Source organism: Typopeltis vanoorti, chromosome 3 (genome assembly GCF_054136105.1).
Source record: "Typopeltis vanoorti isolate ZY-2024b chromosome 3, IOZ_Tvanoo_1.0, whole genome shotgun sequence".
Taxonomy (NCBI): Eukaryota; Metazoa; Arthropoda; class Arachnida; order Uropygi; family Thelyphonidae; genus Typopeltis; species Typopeltis vanoorti.
Window position 1 is genome coordinate 61,251,498 of NC_143551.1, and position 17,620 is coordinate 61,269,117.

At 34.5% G+C, this 17,620-nt stretch overlaps 1 protein-coding gene across 7 annotated transcripts in view; it reads left to right on the forward strand.

Moving 5' to 3' along the window:
* Positions 1–17,620, forward strand: part of LOC150108191 (uncharacterized) — a 368,644-nt gene that overhangs the window by 323,812 nt on the left and 27,212 nt on the right. For all 7 annotated transcript variants that reach the window (XM_090390641.1, XM_090390644.1, XM_090390642.1 and 4 more), the window contains 2 exons: positions 10,970–11,064; positions 12,050–12,107. In XM_090390641.1, the coding sequence (XP_090246767.1) occupies positions 10,970–11,064; positions 12,050–12,107 (153 nt within the window). The remainder of the gene's footprint in view (positions 1–10,969; positions 11,065–12,049; positions 12,108–17,620) is intronic.

Below are 17,620 nucleotides of genomic sequence, written 5' to 3' on the forward strand. Positions count from 1 at the left end.
TCCACAACTATAATTCAAGGATAAGGTGGTTAACCCTATACCTATAAATATTCTTTTGTCTAGGAAAATTGCATGTGTTCTACTGACTGGTTTGTCTGGTTGCAGGAATAAAAACTCAAGTTTCTGGGAAGAAAAAATTTGCCACCTCTGTGTGATTGTGGATAGCTCACATCCAGTTGAAAGTTTATGATAAAGGTTATTCATGTCATAGATGATATGTGAATCTGGGTCTTTCCAATCAAAGGGCTTCCTTTGCTAACTGAGCTACAGAAGCTTTCCCTTAGTCAATAAATATCTTTTTATGAATTATTGCGTTTGTTTTGTATACCATAAACAAAGATGAATAATGCCCAACTAAGCATGTCTACCTCAGTTAATTAGTCTGGAATATTGTTTTAAGTCTTCTGATCCAAACATTTGCACTGAACATATCACTGAAGTAATTCGTATTGGTATGGAAACATGTATTCTCCATTTCACTTTAAATTCTTATATCTTAGCCTTGGTGTTCTAAGTGTATGCCAAATTATATGATGATTCCCAAGACTTATGAAACCAATATAAAACAAAAATATAATACCCAAATGAAAGAGAGAAATATGCCCTGATGTTTTAAAAGAAGACGTCCAGTATGCAATAAATAGTGGAAAGACACCAGGTGAAGACGAGTTACCAACAGAAGTTCTGGAAGCAAGTAGTGAATCAGTCATGACTATGTTAAGTAAAATTTAACAACCTGCCTAAGACAAAAGAGAATACTAAAAAGTCCCAATTGCTATCTTTATTATAGTTTTTAAAAAAGGAGATAGGGAAGATATTAAAAATTACTACCCTATATAAAAATGCACAAATTTTTTATATACACAAATACAATATACAGATTTTTGCCAACCTCCAGAACAAGCAGGATTTAGAAAAAAAAAAAAAAAAACTGCAGCATTATTCACCATCATCATCAAATTCCTGATATGTATCCTCAAGGAGTGTACAAGATATGATAGTACTACATGAAAAAACTTACATCATTACTAACTTCCTATCTACAATTTTCCTGCAAATCAATCTGTTACCTGTCAAGACTCCAACATAATCAGATCTTATATTTCTATCTTCTAAGGCACTTTTTACCGTATCAATCCACCTATATCTTGGTCTTCCTGTGGGTCTTTTTCCTGCAAATTAGCAAAGAATACTTCTTTTGCTAATCTTTCCTCTCCCATTTTGTTTAAGTGATCATACCACCTGAGATTAACTCTGCTAACAATGTCAAGTTCTTTCCTAATATCCTTGTTTTTAATATGATATTACCACTGATGCTATCTGTTCACAGTGCTAATCTTTCTCAGAACTCATATCTCTAGTCTTTGGTCAAGTGTTTTGCTTCTAATCCAGCATTCCGATCCATAAGTTAAAACTGGTTCGAGCACTGATGTTGTATACAGCTAATTTAGTGTTTTGACTCATTTCTCTCTTATTCTATATAAATTTATTCAGTTGACTTCCTACCATATCAGCTTTGTTGATTCTATTGTCTATTTCCATATTTAATTTACCATCTTCACTAAAAATCGTGTCTAAGTAACTGAAATGTTTTACTTGTTCTATAGGTTCTCCATTCAAAATGGAGAACAACATTTGCAGTTTTTCAAAGTAATTACTCCGTATGTCAAGGATATCTTTTTCACCAGTTTTCATGTCATCTTTTACAGCACTCTTTCCTCCATTCTGAGCTTTTTCAACAGCCTCTTAATGTTCTTACCAAAGTCTTTCGATGATTTTTGTTTAGCTAGTTTTGCACAGGGTTTAGCTTTCTTACATTTGTCTCTGTATTCTCTAAGAGCACAAGATGACTTATTAAGCCAGGAACGTTTGATATGCTTTCTTCTTTTCCTTCACTGCCTCTTTAACTTCCTGGATCCACCATAGATCCAGGAAGTTAAAGAGGGATTTTTGATTTTTCAGGGATAGAAAAAATCAACCAGGAAGTTGATTTTTTTTTTTTTTTTTTTCTATCCTTGCAGACTTCACCACATGCCTCTCTGGCTGAATCATTCAATGCTTTCTTCAGGATTTGCCACTGAATCTCCAAAGTTTGGTTCCTGTATTGAAACTCTTTCATTTTTCCTTGAATAATGTTTGTGTATTTTAGTCTACAGTCCAAATCTGAGAGCTGCTTAACTTTTATTCGCTTTAAAACTTTCTTACCTGTTCTTCTTTTCAATATGGAATTTAATTTTATCCTGCTCAAGACTAAATGGTGATCACTTCCAATTTCAAATCCTCTGTATACTCTAGTGCCCTGCACCAGTGAGAAAACATCACTATCAACAATAACATAGTCAATGAGACTTTTCTTATTCCTTGCCTCTTCTCTCCATGTGAATTTATGCACAATTTTTTGTGGGAACATTGTGTTAGTTATAATCACTTCATGTCCTGAACAGAAATCCAACAGCTATTTACTATTATTATTGCAGCAGTATTGATAATACATATTCATGACTTACTTTTAACGGTATTAACAACACCAAACGTTTTATTTTATAAAATATGTTTTATTAACTTGCTGATATTTCACTGAAATTCAAATCAGCATCATCATCACAGCACAGCATGTACATGCGACAGTAAGTGAAACAATACAATACAATTGTAACAGACAAAAGATCTAAAGTCCTAATTTAGTGCTCTCTAATGTTGTAAAAAAAAAAAAAAAAAATTATAACTATGTGAGAGTTGCTCTTAAGATAATAGTCTCCCATATTTTTGGCAAATTAATGCACCCATATTTGTTTAGGTTAGGAGAATTCTTCATAGCTATGGCTGACTCAAAAAGTAATCTTTCGGATGTGTAACGACTTCTTTCGAAATCCAAAAAATTATTTTTTGAGTCAGCCATGGCTATGAAGAAATCTCCTAACCTGAACAAATATGGATGCATTAATTTACCAAAAAATTGGGAGACTGTTATCTTAAGAGCAACTCCCACATAGTTGTAATTTTTTTTCTTTTACAACATTAGGGGACAAATTAGAACTCGAGATCTTTTGTCCGTTACAATTATATTGTTTCATCTACACACTGTCGTGTATACATGCTGCGTTTTGCTATGATGCTGATTTGAAATTCAGAGAAATATAAGCAAGTTAATATAACATGTTTTATAAAATAGTTCGTTTGGTGTTGTTAATACTGTTAAAAATAAGTCATAAATAACCATCAACATCTGGGCTTATCTGTTAGACTTATTTATTTCGTATGGCATTCCCCCCCCCCCTTTCCCTCCCCTGTCTCTTAGGATGGGTTGAGCCCTTTTATGACTGTACATCCATGTATGCTCACAGGACTATTTGCCTGTTCTGGGGAATGAAAAAGAGTTTCCAGGTAAAAAAAAACTCCCTACCTTTGTATGAAACCGGCTAATTCACCTTTAGTCAAAAGAGACCAGATAAATGTTCCTCACATCGTGGATTGGAATTGAACCCAGGTCTTTCCAACCAAAGGGCTTCATCTATGCCGACTGAGCTATGGAAGCTCTATCTGTTCAACTGATCATATATATATATATATATAAAGGAATCAAAAAATCAAGGAATGGAAAAAACTTATATTGATATAGTCACATGTATAAAAATTCAACTGCATCTATAAAATCAGGAACAAATATGAAATTTCTTATAAAAAGGGAGTTAGACAGGGAAATGCCATTTCACCTAATTATTTACAGCAGCCCTAGAAGAAATTTTTAAAAACTTGGATTGGAAAAATAAAGGAATTATGGTAAATTGGAAAGAATTAAATCCCCTATGATTTGTTGATATTGTTTTTTTTTAGGGAACCCTGCAGATGATCAATGAATTTGAATGTAAAAGTAAAAAGAAAGGATTAAATATAAACAAAGACATTACAAAAATAATGTATAATAAATGCATCACCAAAAAGCCAGTACAAATGGAATGCCAGGAAATTGATATAGTAACTCTCTATGTTTACTTAGGACAAAAGATTACAGTAGAGGGAGGCTGTGAAGAAGAAGAAGAAATTATATGTAGAATTCAACTTAGTAGGATAGCCTTTAGAAAACACAGGTGAAGCACTCAAAGGAAATAATCTTCCTTTAAAAAAAATATTCAGTAGTTGTATACTTCCAGTCATGACATATGGGAGTGAACATGGACTTTGACTAAGAAATTTAGTCAAAGTAATAAGAGGAGGATACCCAGAGGAAAATGGAAAGATATCATTACTCAGTATTCTAGATAGAAAGCGCAATACTTGGGTCAGAGCTCAGGCTAGGGTGAGAGACATTATAACAGCCATTGAAAGATCCAAATGGCAATGGCAAGTTATGTTGCAAGAAGTAACACCCCAAAATGGACAAAGTTGATATTTAAATGGTATCCCAGAGATGGAAAGAGAGCTTTATGAAGACCAAAGAGATGGTGGGAAGGTGAGAAGAGATGGCTTGAACTCACTGGCATAGAAAAGCACAAGAGGACTAAATGGAGAATTTTGGGAGAGGCCTTCGTCCAGTATGAAGGACAGAAAATGGCTGATGAAGACGAAGGTTGAACAACATATAGTACATTAGTACTATAGGTCACCAGCCTGGTTGGCCAAGTGGTTAGCTTATTTCCTCTCCAACAACAGGCTGCAAGTTCATATCCCACTGTGGGCATACATGTTTGTCTTTAGGTGGGAAATGAATTTTGTCATCCACTGCAAAATTACTGCTCCATGTACTGGAGGCCTGAAGTGGCTTGAAAAAGCTCTATGTTTTCAGATTATGGAAACCATGGAGAAAAAAAAAAAACGATATGAAAATGATAAAAATAGAAGTAGATCAAAGATAAATAAAAAAATATAAAAAAAAAACCTTAACCCATCTATGCTATGATACTGATGTACTACAGATTTTACAACCTTTACTGCTTGAGTGCCAGAAAAAAAATGGGGATAAGATTGTCGTTTGAAAAAAAAAAACTCTCCTTCTGCAGCACTCTTCTCTCCAACCTTTTTAACTTTTTTCAATAACCTCCAGAAAATTTTACACTATCATGATATTTATATTCATTCTTCCCAGAATCTTCTCGAAGAAACTTCATCTAACACTCATCACCACTACTATTTTCACAGACAATCGCAAACATCCATGCCCACAGTGGGATTTGAACCCATAGCCTTTTGGCTAGAGAGCAGATATGCTAACCATTAGGCCAACCAGGCCAGTTGTGCAAACTTTTTTTTTTGCTGACACTTGGATATAAAATTTCTTGGCATTTTCAATTAAAATCAGGAACAAATATGAACAAAAAAGTGGGAAAAAAACCTTTCTACAACTAGCCCTCATCCAGAGTATTTTAATAATAAGGTGTTAGAGCTTTTCACTGCTTGTATATAGGATATATAGAAGTGTATGGGGAGGCTCATTGGGCTTTTATGGTGAACATATCATATCAAAAACGCTGATGGAGTTGATATTCACCTTTGATCATTGGAATTTCGGTCAAGTCCAGATGGCCTAGCTGATTCAAATTCCACTTGTCCTCACCTTCGTATGGTGTCCCCCCCCCTTTCATCCTCTCTGTACTTCAGACAGGATGCGAACGAGGAAATGTACTTCAGAACCTTGGTTGCCGAAGTACAAAAAAGACTAAAGCAAAGTCAACAGCAATACCATGGAAAATGACAGTGAAATAGAAGAATAGGCCTCAAGTCCCATGTGACTCTCACCTACTTTTCTACAATGGCAGAAAAGAAAAAGGAAGAGTCAGGGGTGCTAACAATCCTGCAGATGAGGGCTGGCCATCCTTTGGAAAGATTACCTTGACTATAGATACCCTGAATACCTGCACAGGCAAAGGATTCCCAAATTGACTTTCTGCTCAAATAATTAGACAACACAAAAAATGGACATTCTTGTCATAAACAAAACGAAAAGAAGTAACAGCACAATGGAATGACGGCTCACTAATTTTCCTTGGCCCAGCAACCAATAATGCAAAACAAGGCAGAGTCAGATTCATTATAAGGAAAAGACACAAAGAAAATCATTTCATGTAACATTCTCTCCGAAAGAGATGGCATTCTGATAGTAGATCTTGGAAGAAAGGCCACTCTTAAAATTATCACGTTATGCTCCTACATTGGCCTCAAGTGATAACGAGATAAATGAATTCTACAAGAATCTTGAGGAGCCACTACAGCAGAGTCCACATACACTTTTGTATGTGGTGACTTTAATACTTAAATTGGGAAGGACAGAAATCAAGAAACCTTCATCAGTATCTTTTGACTAGGTAACAGAAATGAAAGAGGAGGGAAACTTTTGGAATTTGCATTAGCAGAAAAACATTTCATCATGAATACCTCCTTCCAAAAAAAAGAGCAGGAAAAAGGTGGAATCACCAAATGGTGATATAAGAAATGTAACAGACTGCAAAAAAATAGTTCAGGATGTAGGAACAATTGGCAGAAAGTATTTTGACATCCATTCAGACCACTGACCACTATAAGCCATCCTACAAATTGACCAAACAAAGGAATTATACGGGCAATCTGAAGCCTTGCTAAGCGACTCATTCTGATTTGCTTAAGCAATCTGTTGATCAGATAAAATGGAATATTACCAAATATAGCATTGACAAAGATTATAACATGCTCCTGGAAAATCTATCCCCAAGTGCATGGAAAATTCTAAAGTCAATCAAGATCACCCCAAAACAAACCATGAATTTACTAAAACAGAGAAGAGAACTGAAAGACATACCAAACTCACAACTTGAATATAAAATTATTTTCAAAGTAATTAAGAAAGAAGATCCCAGAGGACTATGAAACCTATAGGGAAAAAAAACTGAGAAACATGGCTGAATCTAAAAAGAGTATAAAAAGAATTGAAAGAGAATTAACTATGAAAAGGCCAATCCCAATAGCCTTACTAGATCAAGATGGAAGAAGACACACAAACAGAACAAAAATGGAAAAGATAGTGCAAAACTTTAACAATGACTTTTTTTTTTGCATCAAAATATTCTTTACCTGAACCCAAACTTGATAATATATATATATGCATAAAACCCCATTTTTACGTTCCCACAATTTACGTCACTTTCCATTGGTCTCGTCTTAAGGCCTATTCTTACAATATATTGTTTTCCTACCATTAACAACTTGATGTGGATGTTATTTCCTGTGATTTGCGGTTTTTTCTTGGGTGGCAACACTGATTTTCGAATCGATTTCCTCTCATTCAAATAGATTTCTGCAGAAATCTGCGCATTTCTGTTCCCAGATGGCGTTGCTTTCGGCTGTAGTTTTTGTTTCTGCCATCACAGCGACTTGCATGCTTGCAGCAGTGATGTAGAGATGAGCCATACCGTGAATTTTCAATCACAGTACGAATTGATACCATGAAGTTTTCATATCAGTAATTTTAAACTGTTAAGTAGAGTGTGGCACCCATAACGTGCTGTGATGCGATTTCACATTCACAGTTCTGTATTGAAATCGTGAACAAGGATCATACACAGATTGTGAAATCACATTCACATGGGGTAAATCACCACAAAATACTACTACTGCTAGACAAATGTCCTGCACACCCTGAAGATCTGCAGCTCAGAAACATTAGATTAGTGTTCTTTCCCCCTAATTGTACAAGTGAGCTTCAGCCATTAGATCTGGGCATCCATGCATTTAAATGGAAATATAGAAAAATGCTTGTTGAAAAAGCTGTGTTTATGCATGATAATGGTATAGACCCAAAACAAATGATCATATCAATCCTTGATGACATGCATTATGTGACCAAAGCATGGTTGTATGTTACTCCTGAAACCATATCCAACTGTTTCCAGAAGGCATTAGTTATGTTTGTGGAAGAGGAGAAACAACTACACGAGGAAGAAGATATGTCAGAGCCCAACAGCTGGTATGTGATGGATGAGTCTTCCTCGTTTCAAGATTATGTTGATGCTGGTGTGATCACATCAATGGTACCAAGTGTAGAAGACATTCTTTCCAACCACCTTCGTGAAGAAGAAGTGGTGGAAGTAGACTGTGATCAAGAACCTACCATCCCTACTAGTAAAGCAGCAATGGAAGCTGAGGTGGTATATTGCAAGTGCATCAGGAGACAATGGGGCATTTAATGCTTTATACACTGTGGAGAGGCTGGTGGAACTTATAAGAGTGCAAAAAAAGCAAAAACAATCAAAGATTTTTTTTAAATAGATAAATGTAAGTAATTGTAAATTAGTTTATTTTCAGTTATTAAATGTTGTAATCTAGTATGTAGAGTCACATACTAGCAGTAAGTCATCTTTTAGCCCTTTTTTTTTTTAATGTTTTTTACATTTTCTGCTATTTACACTTTTTTCCATCAGTCCCCTGGAAAGTGTAAAAAAGGGGTTTTACTGTATATACATATACACAATATACCAGAAGTGCTCCCAGATGAAATAGAACCTGCACAAAAACATGAATCCAAATACAGCTCCCAAATTTAGGATATTCGAAATAGAGGACCACAATTTTATAAAGCTCTGGCTGAAAGATTTATTTGGTACCCTAAAAGAAGGAAAAATACCATCAAAATGGAAGTTGAAACAAAATAGAATGAAACAATTCTTCTCTTCAAAAAGACAACATAGAAGACATCAAGAATTGCTATCCTATATGTCTGCTATCACATATATATAAGTTAATGAACAAAAATTATATCAAACAGAATCAAAACCACCCTTCAAGAAAATAGTAGTTAAGAACAAGCAGGATTCAAAAAAAGGTTATTCTACAATAGATCACATACAAGTAGTCACCCAATTTAGTGAACGATGCAAAGAATACCAGATCCCTCTTTGCTTTCTATTTATTGACTTTAAAAAGCCTTCGACACCTTAGGACATGACTCAGTTTTACAGGCACTACTAAAACAAGACATTGATCCAGTCTACATCAATCTAATTAAAGAAATAACACTGGTTATTTCTTTAATAAATAACCACAAATAACCTTATTCAATGACCTTATAACTATTGCCATAAACCTAGGTGTGCAACATGGTGATGTCATATTACCAAACTTTTAACATGTACTCTGGAAAGCACTTTAAGGAAAATCAACTTAAAAGGCGGCATAAACATTGATGGAGAGCTGCTCCAAATATTAATGTTTCAAGACCCTCTGCAACTTGAAAATGCTTCATCAAGTACATGATGCCTGTAATAAATAGGACTAAAAATTCTCCTTGACAAAATCAAATGGATGAGAAACAAATACTGCCAGACCCACACCATCCAACTAAATAATTCCACCATAAAAAGTGTAGAATCCTACACATACCGAGTCAAACAATAAACATGGACAATGATATTTCTGAAGAAATATCAAAAAGAAAGAGAGCTGCATGGACCTGCTCTTACCATATCAGATCTCATAATCACAGATCCTAAGCTACATATCAAAATAAGAGCTAGCAACAGCTGTATCGTTCCATCTTTAACCTATGTCTTTGAAACTTGGAGCACCACACAAAAAGAAGAATTTAGTCTACAAACCATCCAGCATGCCATGGAAAAAAGAGTCTTAGGGATAAGTAAAAAAAAAAAACTACATCACAAATACAACTATCAGAAAATTAACCAGAGTAAAAGAAGTAGAGTAAAAAAGAAAACCATATATGTGACAACAAGGCACAGTGGGCAAGTCATATTGCAAGAGACAATATGACTTTGTTTGACAACAGCCTTTTCTAAACAAAGGCTGTTGTCAAACAAAGAAGTAAAAACTGTGTTTTTCTTTCAAAGCTGTTGCTTATTTTTATGCTTCGGTAAATGCTAAACAGCAGCAAAGTTATCAATGAATGTTTTTAAACACAAAATTGGATTCCTTTTAAGTCTTTCTGATCCAACTGATGAAAACAAATTTGTGAGCTAGTGCATTGTTTTTGCTATTTAAAATTAATGAATTATTCTGGTCAATCATTTGCACTTTGATGGTGAACATAAACACAAAATAAATTTATTTAAAATGCAATACGTAATAAAATTGTTCAATTTTTCAACACTGTAAGCAAATATTAATCCTAATTTTTCCATTCTTCAAAAATAAATTGATTTTAAAAGGTTGATGGAGATGGTAAGCTTTATTGTTTGGAATGCAAGACCTGAAACTGCCTAGTAGAGATAGGTATGCAAAAAATGTAACGATTTATCCAGTGCATAATACATTGTTTCAGTATATAGTGAAGGGATAGTGATTAAAATGTAAGAGAACATTTGATAATTCATGATTTAACATCAACATGTTTTGGTAGCCATATTAGCATGCATCTCTCAATATTTATCTCAGCCTTTTTTGGCATGACAAGATTTTTTAAAATTAAAATTACCTTTTCACTGAAAATCAGTTCTTATTTGCCTATTGAAAAATATTCTGACCCATTTTCTGCAATATAGTTTTATTTATTTAATCTCTCAATTATCTGAACTTCCAATTTCTGACACCTGAATCGATTGGTGTGTGCGTGTGTGTGTGTGTCATCCAACTTTTGATACAGCACTACAAACCTTATAAATTCTCATAGCTGGAAAGAGATTTTCAAACAGCCAATCTATGATAGAATTTGTATACTTAATGCTGTTGGTAATGAAGCAAAGTACTTAATCATACTATATCACTGAGATTAGCATGAAAAAGAATTTATGGATTAAACTAATCAGTTTGTCATTGCAAAGCCTAGAAAAGGGGATTGGAATAAAAAGTGATTTTTCTTATTCTTTAATTCTGAGATTAAGGAGTTGTCTCTAGATTATCACTGTAATCCATTATTAAAAAAAAAACATTTTACATATTTGGTGCAGTTAACAGTATATAAATTGGTGTGAGAAAATCTCCCTGCAGAACAAAAATCTATTGGTATTTTATTTTATATCTAAAATTTATGCAGCTATAATATTTATTTTAGATCCATTTGGAGAAGATGGACAGGATATAATTTCAACAGATCAGTTTAGTGAGCCATTTGGGGATGCATTTGGCAGTTCAGAAGTAGAGATCAAGGTATGCTATATAAAAATTTTAATACACAAGGAAAAATTTCTTTTGTTAAAAATTTTTTGTGATTAATTATAATTTTCATAATTTACTTGAAGCAGCTTGTTTACTATTAATTAATAAGCTAACTCTGATATGTACTTGTAACAAACTTTGCTGCTTACTTGCATACACAAATAAAATAAATTAGAATAAAATAATTATTACTTGCCACAAAAAGGTGACAAAATATTATGACACCTATTAATAAAAAAAGCTTAGAAATGGATTAAACAGTACTGTAAAAAGAATCACAGGTGATGAAGGTGACATAAAGAATGAAGGTAGTCTTGAACACCTGGAGTAATTTTTATAAAGAAATTTTTTTATTTTTTACTTGCTGACCATGCTTTGGACACCCACCCCAAAATGCGCTGGAAGAAAGCCACTTTACTACACCTCAGCAAGTATAAATATGAGAAATTATTCCTGGATTCAGCTTCAGCTCTAAAAAAAACTCCCTAAACCTCAACAAATTTAGATGTATGAGACTGCCCCAAATTTGGGAAGCTTGCATTCCCAAATTTGGGACAGTCTCATACATCTCTTGCATAGCCAAGACAACCCAGTTTAGCCACTAGGGGACACCTTTAGGACTCTAGGACTGACTTCAGTTGTTTTCTTCAGCCATATTTGCTTAGTGTTAGTACCTGCATGCACATATCATTATTTTGTGATCCCTGAAGATGGTAATGTAACATTACCGAAATACAGGAAGTATTAAAGTTTTTAATTAATATTCTAGTATATGTTGTCTTTCCCTAAAATCTGACAGTTAATTTTTTTTTAATATATATTTTTTTTTACATAGTCTAGAAACTTTGTTCTAGAGAACATACACACCAGTATTCACATAAATTATGATTTATGAAAATGTATTAATCTACACACTAACCTAACCCATCATTGTTTCATGAAAATTAAAATATCATTACTTTTTTTTTTAATCTAGGATGATCCCTTTCAAGGTATTGACCTGTTCACAAGTTTTCCTCCTCCTGCAGCAAATGGTAAATATTTGCTTTAAACAGATAAATAGTGCAATACTAAAGAATGAAATGTTTAAATGAAAATAGAACTGGTAATATTCAGGTTGTTCAGTTGTTGAGAATACGTGTAGTGTGTATACAGAAATGTCGATTTCATTTGTCAAGTTATCAGGTACAGGGGTTGGAATATTGATGTTTCATCTATTAAGATTAATGTCTGATAACAAATTTACTAACTGCTGATATTTTGCATCAGATATTATGACAAATCATTCTAATGATAAATAATAAACTAATGATCAAGTTGGCTCTAAAAGTATAGATCATGTACCTAGTACAAGGTTAATTGTTTGGATTACTCTTGCATAAGTAATTCTGTTAAGTTACAGAGAAACAAAATATGTTAATAATGATGATGATGATGAACAGCCTATTTTTCTACCCACTGTAGGGTGAAAGCCTCTCCCATTGTGGGAGGTTTGGGTCTACTACTCCCATGGTGACCCAGTCCATATTGGGAGAGTATATTTATACTTGGGTGAAGGAATGTATGAAGGTGGAAGACAATCACAAACATCCATGCCTATGCGGGATTCGAACCAGCAGCCTATTGGCTGGAGAGCGGATACGCTAACCACTCGGCCAACCAGGCTGGCATGTTAATTATAGGAACAGATAAATGATATATATATATATAAACAATGGGTTTGGATAAGTTCACATCTTTATAATTTTTTGCTTATTATCAGGAAAGAGAGCCGCCTAGAAAGTAAATAAAAAAAAAGTTAATAAATATTATTAAATAGTAAACAAAACAGTTCTTTGGTTCCATGTTATGCACATTAATGGTAATTCTAATTTAGAAATTATATCATGTATACAAAATAGCAAAAGAAATGTTTGTTTTAATGCTTATGTGTTATGTTATCGTTATTAATAATACAATCTGTATTTACCAGAAACCATAGGACTGCTACAAAAACTATCTTCACCATCCACTGTGACATTATTTGAACACTACACAGAAAAAAGACCAAGCAATGAGCTTTCCACTTTTATTGCTTTCAGCTAACCTATTCATGAAATCATTAAGGTAAATAGTTGTTCTGTTGGTGGCCCAGCTGACTAAATTACAGAATTAATGGCCAATATTCTTTATCCTTTCACAGCCAATCAAGCTCATACATTAAAAATACTGCAGATGTTCTTTCAAAAATGGAAGATTTAAGTCTAGGTCCTTTTAATACCATGGCAAGTTTTGACATCCTCTCTCTTTACATGTATCTGTTTGTTTACACCTAAGATAATTTAGTTATTTAATTTCATTTGAACTCATTAATTCAAGATACTTCACTCAGGAGACTAAACTTTATAAGAAATTGAAGAAACTACCATGAGTAGTTCTTTATCACCTATTCTTGACCCCATCATCTGAAGTGTTCAGAAAAAGATGAAGAAAAAATGTTTAGTCTATCTGATGATGTTTACCCCATGTGGAAATACAATAACCAAGATCTACAATTATTTCTTCAAAAAAATTAACCTTATTTACCCCAGGATTAAGTTTACACATCAAAAAGAATCAGAAGGAGCATCATGACAAGTTTACACCTAGTTTGAAGTCATGTTTATTGTATATCCACATTCTCAGGGTGCTATATGCATAATTTCTTTACACAACATCCATCTTAGAATTATGGTGCAATCTAGATACTACTATAAAATAAAATAAATAAATCATTTGTTCTTCTAAAGCACTTCTTCATCAAGAAGGTTCAGTACTTAGAAATATCATGTCTACAGTCCTCCAGATCCCTCCTAATATGTTTGCCAATCTAACTATCACTTTCATAAAAGTCAATAATTTTTGCCAGTTTCTTTTCTTTCATAAAGATAAACTGATCCCTTTGTCTTCATGTTTATCAAATCCCATATGCATGTGACTTATCATCACGCTTCACTCAAATGGGTCATTCATTTTTTTTTTTTTTTAACTCGAAAGACTATGTCAAGAATCTACAAAACCTTACAAACCATGCAAGTGTGATCTGGCTCAACATGGGATTGACACTAGTCACAAGATCCTTTGGACTAACTTTAGACTATAGCATTAAATTAATGGCCAATATTCTTTATCCTTTTTATCTCAGGATTAAGTTTACACATCAAAAAGAATCAGGAGCATTGTGACAGGTTTACACCTAGTTTGAAGCCATGTTTATTGTATACCCACATTCTCAGGGTGCTATATGCATCTGAATATTTATGCAAAGATTTACTGCCTTAGTCCATCTGATTTGCAGTGATCAGCTCTTTCAGAGTCTAGGAAATTGTATAAAACTGTATCATTTTTTTTACTTGAGAAGTGACTTGAAAATAGTCATTGATTTTTAATACCTGAATCCCTAATGATGTTTTGGTTTCAACTAGTATACATATGTTAGCATCCCTCATTAATCACAACTATAATTAGTTGCTTTTGAATCCCCATAGCTTTTAAGTCGTATAATGAAGCATTAAACTTATTTAGTTAATTAACTAAATTATTTACCAAGTTCCCATCTATTTTGTATTTTAAGATCACTTGATGGTTTCATGTTGGAGGCTTAATGGAGTATAACAGCACTGGAAAAAATTAAAAATACCATTTAGTTCTTCCAATATTTTATCTCAGTAATAGAGACGTCTTTGGGGAGTAAAATACAAAACTTGAAACACACACACACACAAAAGGCAACACCAGACTAAATGAAACACATGGATAAAAGAACTATTCCTAAATAGGTGAGGCACCCTCAGTGGCCACTTGCTGGCAGCCTTGGATGCCAACTGGATTTTGAATTATCAGCATTTCTCATATTTTTGGGAAGTTTTAGGCATCGATATTTATTAGACTGATTTCTGATGGCAGATTCTAAAAACAGTCCCCCCCTCTCTCTCTCTCCCCCTCCTAAATTTGCTGCTAAGAGGTATGCTGATTTTCTCCCAACAGATTCTATGAGTCATATCTAGAGCATGGTCTGCAGGGCCCAATTGACCTTGATCATGATTGCAGATGTATTATTATCTTAGACCTCCAGGGAGTCAAGGACTCAAGAGAGGCTGTCATTGCATTCTCTTAAACTCACCACTTCAAGAGGCAAATTGTTCCACCCACTCACTGCTCTTTGAGAGAAAAATCTAGCTCTTACCCCTTTATTAACCATGAGTAAAATTAACTTTCATGAATGCTCCCATGTTCTCTCCCCATCTTCCATAAAGTGAAAGATTTCATCACATGATATCCTATAATAAACATTCAGAAGTCTATCATATCATCCCTCTTTCTCCTATTAATCAGTCTGTAGTCCACATACTCTCAATCCTCCTCTTAACCTACAATCCATAATCCTGACATAATCTTCATAACTTTTCTTTGTACACTTTCCACAGCTTCTTTATCCCTGTTGAACCCAGGAGATCAAATCTGCACACAGTAGTCCAGGTGCAGTCTTATCAAGGCCTTGTTTCCATCTTTAAACAGATAAGTGAGCATTTGAACTATTGCATCTGCTTCTGATACAAGGGCATTCAGCAAATATTTGCTTTCACGTTCATTCTTTCTTTTATTTGCAGCTTAGCAATAAAATTCTTTTAAGTTTCCTTTATCCTGCATGGCCAGTTTCTTTTTATACTCTGATTTAGTTTTCTATGCAATGCCCTTTTTGGCCCTGCACTTTATATATTTCATAACTCTTCTCCCTCTTATTCTCACAACAACATTCCTTTCACACCTTCTTCTTATGGATTTCTTGCTTAATAAAGTTACACATCCATTTCACTCCCATCCCACCATATTTGTTCTTCAAACTCTTGGAATGCACAAAAACTGCCTCATTTAAGCACTTTTTTAAAACTTAGTATACCAAACATAGTATTCTCCTGAGTTTTTTTAATTTCCAGTTTTTTAGTTCAGCATGTAACCTGTATTAATTAGTACAGCTGTATAATGCAGTTTGTATAATCCAGTCTCCAAACACTGATAATAACCACTCAGATCTCTTCACATTCCTTTCCATGAAACTCAACCATCTGCTGTCCAGATAGTAAGGTCATTTCCTATGCAATCTCATTGTCCACAATCCCGACCGACTCCCCCTTTTCCAAAGTCCAAGCTGGATGAATTGCATTACTTATAGTAGAAATCTGCTATAAGTAATGCAATCCATTAATGACCTAATGCAAATTGTACATCTACCCACTCTAATTCCTGATACTCCTCTTCATTCTTCAAATACTCTGGATCTTTTTTTGACCAGTTCTCCTTCCAGATACACTGTAGAGGTCACCTCTGCTCTCAGCAACTCAGACCATAATCTTGTACAAGTCTTCTCTCTCACACAGAATGTCCTTCCTCCAACCACTCCCAACCTTGCATCCTCTGGCATTACAAAAGTTCAAACTGGAATGATCTCCAGAATTTCTACTTCTATCCTTGGTTGACTATTGCTTCCACTCATTTGACCCTAACAGGTCACAGAAATTATTCTCACTGTCATGAAGGCCTTCATCCTCCCATTCAACCCAAAATCCTCATCCACTTTCCAAGCCCTAGTTTAACAGAAAGTCTATCAAAGCACTCAAAACAAAACAAAAAAAAAATTAACTTACTGCAGGCGGCTCAACAATAAGCAGAGTATGAAGCTTATAAAAAGCAAGCAACATATGCAAAACAGTCAATGCCAGATCCAAATCACACTTTAAAAATGCCAGCAGCAGAAAACTTTCCTCCTGTCTAAATGGAAGTCATACCTTCTGGGCCCTTGCCATTGGACGCAACTTCTGCTCACCTACATTTCTGCCTCTCCATCTCTCATCCTGATATTACATCATCTGACCTTCTGGCATCCTCTTTTCCCCAAACTTCAGCATAGATGACTAAGGGAAATCACCTCCTACCATACCACAATCCAAGTGCCATATGCCTCCTATAGTTTTTTGACAGAAAAGACAATAGAAAACTGCTAAATATTTTGGACACTAAAAAGGCTTCTAGTCCTGATATCTCTCTCTCCAATTGTTCTCATACATTGTGCTTCAGGGCTAATACCTATTCTACATCATCTCTGCAATCTGTTATACATTCTTCCATGCACTGGGATAAGTATCAGCTATCTCATATCCATCCTATTCTAAAAAAAGGGAGATAGAAGTCTGTGATCAAACTACTGACCAATTGCCATCACCTCTGCCTACTCCAGAATAATGGAGAAAATCATCGATAGCCAGGTACTTAAAGGGCCACCAATTAATCAGCAGCCATCAATACAGATCTCACAGCTGATCTCGTAGTGTACATCATCCACCACTGGACATGTGCTGTGGAAAGGTTTGGAGAAACTTGTGCTATCACTCTTGACATTTCCAGAGCTTTTGACCATATCTAGCATTGAGACCTGCTGAACTTGTTGCCATCCTTTGGTCTCCCTGCACTTTCTATAATTTGGTAGTCAGCTTTCTCTCTGGTCATCTCTACAAGTCACGGCAAAAGGTTC